The sequence below is a fragment of the Rhopalosiphum maidis genome, chromosome 1 (genome assembly GCF_003676215.2).
Source record: "Rhopalosiphum maidis isolate BTI-1 chromosome 1, ASM367621v3, whole genome shotgun sequence".
Taxonomy (NCBI): Eukaryota; Metazoa; Arthropoda; class Insecta; order Hemiptera; family Aphididae; genus Rhopalosiphum; species Rhopalosiphum maidis.
Window position 1 is genome coordinate 81,958,009 of NC_040877.1, and position 14,394 is coordinate 81,972,402.

Sequence of the window (14,394 nt, forward strand, 5' to 3'; positions counted from 1 at the left end):
TCCGAAAACGTCGACTATCGTCATCAATTTAGACGACTCAGATTCAATTGCGCGTCAACCTACTATAATTATATATATATATATATATATACACCGAAATGCTACTAACGTACTCTTTCTCTTCTTCGTCTTCTTCTTCTTCTTCTTCTTCTTCTTCTTCTTCTTCTTCTTCTTTTTCGACTTCTTCTTCCCACTATTCCCTTCTTTGACCATAATATCGAGTATACTGCAACATGCTACAGCCGATCTGATTATTATAAAAACTACAACGTTCATGAAAAAGTGCGTGAGACATATACATTTAATATAGTCCCGCGCGTACTCCCGTCGTGCGGAAACAATCGGGTTTTATGTGCGACCGGCAGTGGCCTGACGCAAAAAAATTACAGCTTATAGAATCTAATACTTTGAAGGAGAAAACGACGGCGAAAAACTGTTAAGTCGGGCGAAAATGGTTCCGGCCGATTTTTGCAAGCCGTGAACGGGGACGACCGTTAAAAGCCATGTTTAATGTCCCGACTGTTGCCAGTAATAATCCCGTCGTTGGAAACCGTCCAATTTCTCTCTGTATCAGTGCACTGGACACGGTCACATATACACACATCTAATAGTCAACTGCAAGGACCCACATAATAATTATTATTTACTTGTTAATTTTTTTTTCGATTTTTATTTGCGAAAATCTATTACCACTTGTCTACTTGTTCGGTCGCGAGTGCTGTTTACGGCATCACTATAATACTGATTTCAATGATGTCTATCTGTTCAATGCTTCACTGAAACAAATCAAATGAAAATCAGATAACGAATTGTGATATTATCGTCCTTGTGATTTAGTGTTATACATATCAAATACGGCAAAAGTGTGATAATAACGCATTCGTGCGATCAACTCAAAAAACACGAACAATCTGTACAAAATTATTAGTATACAGGTAATTTGTAATATGTAAGACTCGACATTTGCAACTGTTGAAACTCTATACGAAAAATATAAGTAATGTTACCTTCTATTTATTTTTATGGATCTGGTAATAGTAATAAATTATTTCATTAAATGTTCTGGTTTCTGTTCCAGTTTTTAAAATATAAATTAAGAGTGGAGGTTAAGGTTAAAAGTTTTGATTAAAATCAGCATTAAACGGTTTCAGCTCTTTTATCTTACACAGTTGACTGTGAATGTACAATATTATTTTTGCATAGTAAAACATTTATTTAACCTGTTAAGTCGTCTAATTTTAATTAGATAATTAATAATTATCATGAATCGTTAAAATGATATTCACTATACTAAACTATATTATGATGAAAACAAAATTATTGTGTTTGATACTGTTTATAAATCCTGAAAAAATTATTCCCGAACCTATAACATGGCTACATTATTAATATATGTATAAATATTATCTATATTATATATCTCATTAATAATAAACTATGACATCATTTACAACGAAATGTATCTTTTGAATAAAAAAGGCAAATTATACTTTAAATATATCTTAGTATTTTCTGAAATAAAAACGCATTTCTTTAGTTAATAAAAATAAACATACAAATTTAAGAGAGAAAAGTCAATAAATCTAGTGATAAAATAAAGAAGATAAAAAATATGACTTTTTTTATTTAAAATGTATTGTTGAAAACTGTACAAACATGTAATAAATTATTAAGTAACTTCGGTTGTGGAGAATATGAGAATATAACTTTGATTGTGCAAGACTTCATAACTACTTTTTTACTTTCAATTGGTATTTCCGTAATTATCATACATTACTCACTTTTTTCTTTCAAAAAACACCAAAAATTAAGTTATAACTTAATAATTTCAAATCTGACATCTAAATTTATACTTCCCATTTGAAACAAAAATTATAAGTTTAAAATAGTATTATACTTTCAAAATAAACAACAACAAAAATTTAACATATTTCGTATTTTATGTGTTAGCTATTATTTGTATTTCAAATAAGCTCATTTGAATGTCTATTAACAATAGTACTACATATAAATTTTTTTTATTTGAATAAATAAAAGTGATTTTTAGTATTTGTAGAAATATAAATCGCGCATAATGTAAATGTTTATTTGCATTATACGTAAACGTTTAATTAACTAAATATACAAAACTGTAAAATTTAAATAAAATCACTTTTATTGATTTATCGAATAATACTAAAATGATAATAATACAATATCATACTAAATTTCTATTTTAAATTTACGATTCTTAACTGTTTCGAAATAACAGATATCTGATGAGGATATTTAGAACGTATACTTAAGTTAAAATCGATAAGTTGTGTACCCCTTGTTTTTGTATATGTCATCCAGTTAGAAAATACAAATTGAATTGTATCCCTTAAAGAATAAAATAAAGCAATCTAGTTTCAGAACAACGCACGTCGAAAGGACAAATAAGTCCAGAGAACTTTGCCATAAATTTCTTCAAAAAATTCAGCAGTAGTTTGAACCTTCATAATGTCGGCAAAAAAGAATTGGCCGATTGGGCGATTACAATGCTCTTCACGTTTTTCACTGATTTAAAACTTCGACCCGGACAAATCCCAAAAAAGGTTTACAAATTCAAAATGCTAGTGTGGTGTCTATATTTACGTAATATGATGAACCGGCGCGTATGCGTGTTATGTACGGTCGATATTATGTTGTATTTAAAGCTTAAAAAAAAAGTAAATTTCAAATCAATTCACTTTGACAAAATTCGGTACAGAAAAACATTCCTTGTTGGTATGTAAATTTATTGTATTGATGTTTTAAAATAAACTCGAGGTTAAAATACTATAAAAGATAATAGCAGAAAAAAAATCGCACAATAAATTCATGGAAATAACTATTATATAACATAACCTAGTAAAGTCATCTCATTCTTTATTTTTACGATTTTTTTTTATTTACTCATTTACGACTCGTGTTGTTTTAATTGAATGCGTTTAGGATAATAGCCAAACAATTGTATCATAAGATATACTAGAAATTTGAGAAAATAAATTAAATCAAGTTCAGTTTAATTTATTTCATGATTTCATTTCAACTTAACTCTTGGTTGAATCCAATATCCTAACGTTTAAATAAAAAACATATTATCATTCATGGATACGTCTACTTACTTTTATCTGTCTCAGACGTAAACGTCATTCACCAACTTTTAATGTCCGTTTTTTAAACGGTAGTGTGTTTTTTTTTAAAAGTTTTCTTTTGGCCAAAAAAACGTAGCTCGCATTTATACGCAAACTTGCAATACAATGTGGCAGTAAGTTTCTAAACCATGGGTCTGCTCCAAATCGAAAAAGAACTTAGGTATTCGTTGTTTTATCCACGGCTCTGACAGCCTTAGTGGATCGTAAAATATATGAAATTAAGTCATCAGCGCTCTGCAAACCGTACGTACGGGTTAATATATAATTAATCCTTTTAACGCGCGCTCGACACGATCATATTTTTGAAAATGACACACCTAAGCACGCGTATATTCGGCGAACGCGATATAATGTACTTGTGCGTATACACTTCTACGTTCATCATTGTAGTGGGTATCGTAATAAAGGTAAATACTCAGATATATAGCCATGGGAATTGAAAGACCCTCAGTTCACGATTCTGCAACTATCGGGTTATGTAATCAAACGCGTGCCTACCCACTAACCTCTGCAAATAATACATGTACATATTATTATATCGATGATGATGATAATAATGTAACCATACCTATTGATATAATGTCCGTTTACGTATTTTTTTTTTTTTTTTTTTATACAGTATGCCGTCTATTGGAGAGTGGCATACACGCGATATTCGGGCCATCCGACAGTCACTTGGCCAGTCACATAGTGTCCATCTGCGAGTCTGTCAGCATGCCTCTACTGCTGACTATTGCGGACCGCGTCACGGACTTGAACAGACGGCACTTCGTCACGGACATGTTTCCTGCACGTGAGCACCTCGGACAAGCTTTCAGGGACCTTATCAATTTCCTGAGCTGGACGAAAATCGCGATCGTGTACGACGACGAAGAAGGTAAAGAAAATGAAAATTATAGTAGTAGACAAAGAGCGAGTGGGTGTGATGGACGTCGATCGCGAATTGACTTCACGGATGTTATTGCGATTCCGCGTCAAAACAATGTGGAGAAGGGGTGTTACGTTTCGATTGTTGTTCTTTATTAAAAACACAGTTTGATTAACGACCTGGCAAAAAGGTTCGCTTTTATACCGAGTTCGATACGCTTCGGGGTTTTATTTTTCGAAACTAAAATCTAAACTGTCGAATAATACGTTTTACTTATAGGTTTACTGCTGGTACAGAATCTAATGAAAATGTCAAAAATTGACTTTTATGTTCGACAAGTGGATCAGCACACGCATAGGCAAGTGATGAGAGAAATTAAAGATAAACATATTTTCAACATTATCGTTGACGTTCACCCACGCAACATAAACGGATTTTTCAGATCTGTGAGTACTAATAATATATTTACAACATTATGATATTATTTAAGACTGTCCATTACGAGTTTATATGCCTATTTTACTCAAAATTTAACTTGTAATTTTACTTTTATAAGCAAACATAACTTTATTTTAGATTCTGAGCGGAGTGATAATGTTTTAATTTCACAATGATGTGATTTTTTTTTTTTTTGAATGTATATACGAGTAGTATAAGTAGTATAAGTATAATTAGTCGTTAAAATTATTACATTTTAACTTTGAAAAATATTTTAGATAGAAAATTGTATGTATTTTATACTTTAAAGAGAGTTAAGGTAAAAAATTCTCATTACTTTTTTATAATCGGAAAAAAACAAAAAAATAAGGAAACAAGAAGTTATACGCAAGTCCAATACTAGACAAAATCAATTTTGTTTTGTTGGTGTTTTTCAATAACGAATAACTGTAGATATTTAAAATGCTCACCAAAAGTAAACATTCTGAGTTAACTATTTTTTCTGTAAACCGAAAATTCGACCAATACAATGTACATATTTCTTACATATACATAAAACATTACGTACTTAACAAATTATTATTTTTAAAAGTAATTATTGTACGTAGCATTAGCATGAATGAAATAAATAACTCAATGGGGTTTCATAGTTCTTGAAATTCGTTTTATGATTATTATTATTATATGGTTGACTATTTTAAATGAAACTTAAACGTATATTAGATTTATTTTATGATTTTTATTCATTTAATAAAGACCCGGGAAAGTGTACATGTTTCCATCAGGTAGTACTGGAGTAGACCCGGGAGAGTTTACCACGGGGAGAGTTTAGCATCAAGAGAGTTTACAATCCCCATTATTTTATTGTGCTCACAGTATAATAGATAAAAAAAAATGTTAATAATAATATAAAAATTAAGAAAATGTATTTACCTGCCATAGATCTTATGGTTAAACGTTAGATCATAAATATAAATTTAAAATCAAAATATATTCTTATAAATATATTTTTATGATAAAATACAAAAACGCTTAGTTAATCATTCTCGATTTATTCTTGTTGCATGATAACAGCAAAATAATACTTCTTATTTAACCATTTTTAAAAACGATTCAGTGGTCTGTTATTTGCAGAGACTGTTTTGTTTAAAAGAAGACATGTTTATCTGATGCGAAACAAAGAACTATAATAAATCTATCAATTGTTCAGACACTGTAATCATTGTTTGGTCCTTGCAGTAGAACACAAATACTTTACGTCTGTGTATTTCAAAATACGATTAAAACTATTCAAAACCGTTTATGAAATAAAAACGATTCGAAATATTTCCTGTTCCATTATTATCCGACAAAATGAATAACAAACATTTTCACTACCTACCGCTTTAATTCAAAACAGAATGTTTTGAATAAATGCCTATTGAGATTATTTTTTTATTAGTTTATTATATATTATAATTTAGTTCATATCTAATTATCATACTAAAAATGCATTGTAAGTAAATTACTCGTTAGTATATTTACTATATTATAAGTGTATTTAATTTTTAATTTTGTTATAATTAAAAGTAGTTTGAATATTAAAAAATAAATATTATGAATGCTCAAGACCCAACGAGAAGATTGAATCTCGATATTAAATAATTGAAGAGAATAATATTATTTCAGAATAAGCGCGAAATGTTGTCCTTTATTCAAATTAAATTGTTTAACGATTATTCGGTATGTATATCAATGGTTCTCATTTAAACCAAGTATACACACAAATCATGTATGTGAAACGAATAAAAATCGTTAAAGAAGAATTTGTTTTTTTTATCAATAATTTCAAATATCATTGTAGTTTTACGTTTTTTTTTCAATAAATTTACTAGTAAATAGCATATTAACTTGAATAAGTCATATACCGCTTAACAAATGAATTAAGAATTGAACTTGTCATTTCATCAGTTTTTTATTATTCATATTACACTCTATCTACTATTTTGAAGGCGTTATATTCTTTAAAACAACTTCTGTATAATGCAAACAGCTACCGGCTTATCGCCTGTTCAAAATATAAATACTTCAGAGAGAATTAATTCTCCGAAATATAAAATTATATACATGTACATTGTATGTACACACTGTACACATTCTTATAATTGTATGCTATTTTATATCCGTTTCAAAAATAATTTATGCGTACGTACTATGTACTGTCGCCTTTGTGTTACAGTCAGTTAGGTACTATTACATAACTCAATGTTTCGGCAATAATTCAAAAGTAATTTTTTACAACTTAACTACCATCGAAATAGATAGGTTATCTGATCTCTTTTCACGTTACGTTTTTATGATCGTATTATAATAATTATTGGTATCTGCGAACCCTGAAAAATGATGTATCTATACAATTTTTCAAACAAATATAAGGCATATACGTCAATGCAATTCACTTTCATAAAAAAAAAATCTCCCTTCGTAGAATAAATTTATAATAATATATAGGTACTTGATGGAATTTAAACAACATGAATATTGGTACTTAACAAATTCTTAAGTGCCTTACTGCCTTGTAAACTAGCTAGTAGTTAATAACATTTTTACATCGTTTATTTCCTTTTGTTCTTGGCAATTTATAAAGATACTGCGTTTGTATTAATCCAAAATCTGAAGACGGATTTTAGCTGAATATACTGAGTGTAAAGAATAAACCATGTGTTCACTTTAAGCATTCATAGTGTCCCTCAATCGTATACGTAAATGTTATAAAATGAAAAATATTCACTGTGAAACATAAGAGACAATACAACATTTATTTATTCTCTGTGATAGGTCATAACGGATCTTTCTCTGTGGATCTACATAAATGCGAATAGATGCAATTAAGATACACTTATGGCAATAAAATAAAAATAATTTTAAAAACCGATAATATATTTTGGAGATAAGTTTACTTCGTTCATTAAAATAAATTATCACCAACTAAACCAATTAGAATTGGCAGAAAACATATTTTTTACGATATCACAATATATATTGTCAATTACCATCATGAATTAATAATTCCGGTAGGGTTTTGTCCATTTTTCTTGTTTTCGTTTATTTTACATTAAAATATTGTACGTGTTATCTATTATAATAGTGTTTATATAATACACCAAGAATAACAAATTTGACTAAACACTTTAATGGTCTAGAAATTTTTGGGTTTTTTATCAAAACCAAGTACGATATTAAAAATGAATTAAAAAACACTAAAATCTATAAGTATAATTTTTGCTCACATTTGAATAATATACATGAGTTGACTGCAATTTTCACGAGTTGTATTTGGATGGTCTTGGGTCGTTAAAGAACCTCTTGAAAATTAAGTAAATTCATATGTAAATTTCTTACGATGACTACCATTTTTAACATTAAACGCTTCAACTAGCTGCTCGTTCAAAAATATTTATTACGCTTTTTTTATTATTAACAATATGCTTATGGAAACTTATAACGTCGACTTATTGACTCGAGAATAAACTTTTTTGAAATAATATCCATTATTGATAAATAAATATATTTTTCCAACATTTTTTACCAACAAAGCACATCAGCCAAGTGAAAACTTGTTCTGGCATAATATCTATGTTGTATACGCTTATAACAAAAAATAAAAAATAAACTTTCTTTGTCCGAAATCTTGTTTTGGCGTTTTTCTGCGTTTCCTTTTTAACTTTTGATATTAACCGCTTTCCCATCGCCGAACTCTAATACACCCATATTGGTGTACGTCTAAAAATTTACCGTAACCCCGCTGTTAAATACACTGACGGCTTTTAATTAAAAACTCAAAGTTGCCGACGGCGAACAAACTGATTATTAAGTTGTGGCGTGAAACATTTCTATAATAATACATTAATCGAGCAGTTGATCGCATTAACTGTTTAAAATCCAATTATTCGATGTATCGTTGTATCGATAAATTGTAGTACAATGCCATATTATAAATTTATAAATATACTTTAAAACTTAGAATAGAACGTGTACTTACTTATTCTATACGATCAATTATTAATATGTGACTATCTAATTCAGTGTCAAGTCGAATATGATCATGATTTACTATTTTGTGCAGAGGGACAGCGTAAAGTACAGGGTATAGTGTAACTACAATGTAACGTCGTACCAACTACCGAGAATCGCCAATTAAAAATATTTTCATACCCTGAAATAATTATAACAGTAAAAATTAATTATTAACAAACAAATTAATTTTACTTTCAACACTATTAAATATGCTTGCCCTAGGTATCAGGTGTTAAAAATAATAAAATCTGAAAGTAATACAAAATTAACGATTTAATTAATCCACAAGCTTTTAGTCGGTGGAAAATAAATCATGTTATCCTTCTTTTACGCATTAACACAAACTTTCGTAAATTATTAATTATGTGTGTAAAAATTGAGTTATTTTATTATTTGGACACAACCCACACTACCGTGTTAAAATGCTAAGTTTTAGATTGTTCATTCTCTATAATAAAATAATGACTAACTATTATACCTAAGATAAATTTACTAAGAAAATTATTAAAGAAAAACTTTTATTTTGTATTTTGAGGGATCCAATTAAAATAATCTCAATATAAGAAGCATTATATAAACATTATCGCAAAATGTCATAATTACATGATTAAGAAGAAGCTAATAAGTAAAATTTTAGAGATAAGACTTTACTTTAAGTATTATTCTATTTTCGTATTTAATCTGGGAAGATTTGTTCAAAATGTTTCATAACATTTACTCGTGTACAATAAATAATATGCAAATTGTAATGTGTAACCAGTTTCGTAAAAAATGATAAGTTGTAATGTTGTTAATCGATCACTCAACCAGTTTCCATCGTTTTAATTGTTTACAATACTTAACCCGTATAATTAATTATGTAAGTAAATAATAACGAACTACCACCTTTAAAAAATATTTTTTATACTCTCGTATTTCAATGTTTGTCTCATAAATTGATTGTAAATGTTAGTACATTCGTTAAAATACTAATTTTAAAAAGGTCCACGACTCATAAGTGTGTTGTACTTGATTTATTTGAAATATTAATCGAAATTTTATTACCTACAATGCATTAATGGGAATGAAGTGTATAACAATATTAATTATCATTAAAATAGTAAACAATTAAAAATAATCTGTATAAAAAAGCTTAACAAAAATAATTACGTATAACAAATCATCAGAAGCTCAAACGTGGGTTGATATCACATGTATATGATCTAAATATCCATACATTATTTTCATTAACCCAGTTAAATAATTATCTTCTGTAATTGCCAAATAAATTTCAAACGACTTAAATGTGGGTGGAATTCTAGCGAGCAGTGGTTGTCAACACACAGTATTTGTGATTTATTCCATGACACATTTTACGCGACTACTGCAAAACAACAGACATAACTCCGACCACTTCTCTCTAAAGAAAATAATAATTAATTGGTCAGACGACTCCAGTAGATATATAGTTCCGTATTATGGTGCGCACTACTGCAGTGACGTAGAAATAAACAAAGTTGCACGTTCAATTATCAAAAGCACTATACACTCTAACCTTAATAGAACTAAAACAATATAATTTTTTTTCCAATTTAATAGAATGAAAACATAGATTCATGATGTAACTATAATGTAGACTTCACTAAAATTCTACTACCTATTTTAAATTATATGTGTAAAATTAAAACAAATAAAAATCACCATAAGTAATTTTTATATTTTATAAATTAAAATATTTAAGCAAATACAATAATGTAATAACGTTAACCATTTACTTGAAACACGTTCAAACAAAGTTCAATGTAAAAGTAAAAAAAATATTTACTCATGAATTTATAACTTCGTCAATGAAAAATGTCTTAAACTGTGACAATTGAATACTGTTATAACGTTGGAAAAAAATTTAGTTTTGAAAGAAATTCTTAATAGGAACGGCATTTTGCCGTTTGTTAGTCTGTCATTGAACGCTAAATATCGATGTAGAATGGTATTAATTTTCTATTCACCCTTATTCGATGAACTTTTTGAATTTAATTAAGTATTTACAATTTTAAAATGCAGTGATAAAATGTTAAGTCTACGAAAAATATTTACTCGTATTAGTTTTTAGACTATGTGATTAAGTAAATTAAATTAATATTGAATAATACAGAAACAATTTTTTTTTGAAATACGTGTTTAACATGTTATATTTGTATCCAAAATCAGTATCAACACAAGAAGTAACTATAACCATAACTTACAAGTTTTGAGAAGTAGTCACAGTGGTGATTCTGGGATATTGTAGTAGACCGAGGAATAAAATTTTTCAAAAAAGTATTAATAATATTATATAATATTCATGAAAAAAAACTTCTATTACAATAAAGGAATATATTATTAATTACAATTTCTAATAAGTGTACGTACTTACTAATATTAATGTACTTCATAAGTATTTGTATACAAAAAATGTACTACGGAATATTAATAAATTATAAACAGAATTGTAAGCCCATAGAATATTATTCATCAAACAAACTTAGTACATTATGTATTACGTTTTATTGCATTTTACGTATTAATCTCACAATTATTACCTATTTAATAATCATTACATTAAACGATTCCTTTTATATTTATTCTCAGAAACGATTACATTTTTTTTTTTTTTTTTTTAATGAAAAAATATCTCAGACTTGTAAATATTTTAACTGATAAATGGTACTTCTATAACGATTTGTATTTGATGTGTGTTAAATAGGAAAATTAATTTCCGGTCTTCTATCACCCTCCCTTAAATTCACCATTACTTACAAGCAAATTCCTAAACGCAGAAAATTAAGTTTTAACCTAAAACGAAAGTGGTTAATTGAGTCAACATATCAAAAAGACTGTTGTAATTAAAACAAAACAATAAAAATTAATATTTTTTGTTAAAATGAGTATTATAAATTAGATTTTAAATGTGCACAAGTGAAAGGATTTATAACACCGCCTTGGACCTATTCAGAATGCGATATCTATCCTTAAAAAATATTTAATATTGTTTTTCAAAATGTACAATCTACATTAGTATACATGACTCAAAATAATTAATGATGTTATTGACATCCATGTTTCCACATAAAATTAGTGCAAACACGGTATGTGTTTAATCATTAATTGAGTACATACATATAAATTATACGTACAGCAATTTTGGTACAACAACTACATGAACAAACGACTATAATAAAAACGTCTAGACAAGAACAATTCGTGCTCTAAGGCTATGATCGATATACTATCAACACAACAACATTACCTGTAAATTAAAATCAGTATATGCTTCGATTACTCGGTTGTTCTGATACGTATGATCGACTGCAGATTAGAAGCCTATTTATATTATGCTACAGTATGTGTAATAAATCAACGATAAACTGTAATGTTGGAATATTATAGAGTATAATGTCTGTATATGGGCGTAAAATTAGCTAATCAATAAATGGCAGAAGTTTAACCTAAGCGTCCTAAGGTGACAACATTATATTTATAACGTAGGTTTCGAACGGTGCGTTTTTTGACACGTTCTCAAAAAATAGTTCTGTTATTATCTTTTAATCTACATTAGGTGTATTAAAATGTATATAAATCAAAAATTGTAAACGAAACAAATACAAAACAACATTTTTACCAATTTAATATCAAATAATCGAGACAGACCAGATTTACTAGTTATAAACAGCAGTGCCGATTCTTAAAAAAACAAAATATGCCGGGTACATTTTGTAATACCTACACGAAAAGTGTAACTAATTATAATAAACCTCCACTACCGTCACCCTGTCAAAAAAACATTTCTTATTTGACAGTCTAAAATAATTTATAAAATATCTTTAAAAATATGATGACATAATTTTCGGAGATAAAAATATTTATCTGGAATTGTTTTTACGAATACAATCTAACCGTAGACACATGGCATAATGTGACGTTCGATTTAAATAGGGTGCATGCTAAAACGTGTATTTCTGTGTCCAATCAGTTCGCTCTAAAATCAATACAAAATAAACAATATCTGTTCATTCGCACATGAGAATACGACGTGTACATTTCTAACATACCGTTTAGACATTATACGTAATAAAAGTATGTAGTTATATCCGTGCGCATTCGGTGTTATTTTACATTTACGGCATCGTGAATCATAAAATTAAGTACTTATTCGGCGAAACAATAACATCATTCCAGATCACCAAGCCACGTCAACAATACAACTGGTATAATAGAAAGGCGCGTGAAAACGAATTCCGGACCCAATAGCAACGATGTAAACATAACCGTTATTACTGTCATAACCGCATAAAATATCACTGCGTGTGTACAACTACGGTATCTGGATACAATTACAATACCGCAATAATATCGTTTTAGTTCGTGTGGTGTTTGTCGGTCGCGAGACGAGCGCGACTCGGCCTTCGGGCGCAAATTATCGCAATAAACGCGTCTCCGTTAAATGCGGTTCGCGGCCCCGCCGCTGTTGCTCTATTGGCTGTGAAGAAAGTACGCGACAGTCGTCGTCGATTACAACCGAGCACGCGTGCTCGCTAAATCTCTGAGGATCAAAGGGACGACGTGACAGCCCCGTAAATCGCCGATGTCATGTCGGTACCGCGTGTTTTATCGACGGGCCGTGACGTCGCGGAAAAAAAAGATTTATTTTCGGTTTTCGTTTCGCCGCGTGCCAAACGTTTCGGTAATTTTTTTTTAGCTCACGCAAGCGCGCGATGTCGTCCAAACAAAAGGTCCTCGCCGTATAGGTAAACACGTGTGTGCGCGCATATTATACAACAACGCGAAACGTATATAATATTGTACACGTAACACACGTGTACACAGCGCAGTGCCAGCGCAGAAAGACAACGATAAGCAGAAGCTCCGGGGATCCACGGTCGGTGTATACACTTCATACATATACATACATATATATATATATATATAGTGAGCTTATACATATTTTATATATATACGGCGATGCCCCCGCACGACCTTTCTGCCGCGCCACTGCGGCTGAACACACGGCCTTCCCGCCCTTTGGTTGTTGATAATAATAATAATAACCATTACTGCCGGTTAGGGCGGCGAGTGTGCGTGCGCACGCGCGAACTCACAACTCCCGCTGCTTCGAAGAGCACGCGTGGGGTCGTCCTTTTACACGGCGCCTCCGACATACAGTGGTTACTACCGCGATGGTCTTCGCGTATAGTCTTCTTAGTGGCCGTCGTCTTGGTCGCCGCGATTGTCGAGAGATATACCCCCGAGAGAGAGACGAGGAAAACGAGATATACATACTATATACACACAGAGAGAGAGAGTATGTGTGTGTGTGTGAGAGAGAGAGAGAGTGAGAGAGAGACAAAAGTACAAGCGGTATATCACGTTTTATTGTTATTGTACTTTGTCCGTCCTTTCCTGACCTTATATATATGTATATGTGTGCGTGTGGGTTTATCGACGATTACACGGCGCCGCTACTCCATAATTCCTCGAGTTCGACGTATTCGATCCCCCAAACTTCTAGTCGCGCATACGCTCCAGTATACTATTATCGCCCATAGCTGTACAAGCAGCGCCTGTATATCATGCCATTTTAGCACCGATATATTATTGTTATTAAATTATACGGTGCCTACCTGTGCTATCGATATAGTGTTCGTAAAATATGAATTAATGATATTATATGGTTGTATTGCAATATGTGAACGTCTTCGCTGTGCAGGTGGTCACTCACGTCCGGTGTGGCCACGTGATGTTTACAATTTATATGTTAGATGTTTACGGTGAAAACTCGTTGAACAAAGTAGAATACCTGGCTCTCTTCGTCAAAACTTTTATATCGAATTATTGCCGATCGATTGACGATATTGTTCT

General features: G+C 30.3%; 1 protein-coding gene across 1 annotated transcript in view; it reads left to right on the forward strand.

The window, feature by feature from the left end:
• LOC113555691 (glutamate receptor ionotropic, kainate 2-like) overlaps positions 1-14,394 on the forward strand; it is a 154,523-nt gene that overhangs the window by 112,522 nt on the left and 27,607 nt on the right. The window contains exons 3-4 of the mRNA XM_026960202.1: positions 3,778-4,035; positions 4,306-4,472. Of these exons, the coding sequence (XP_026816003.1) occupies positions 3,778-4,035; positions 4,306-4,472 (425 nt within the window). The remainder of the gene's footprint in view (positions 1-3,777; positions 4,036-4,305; positions 4,473-14,394) is intronic.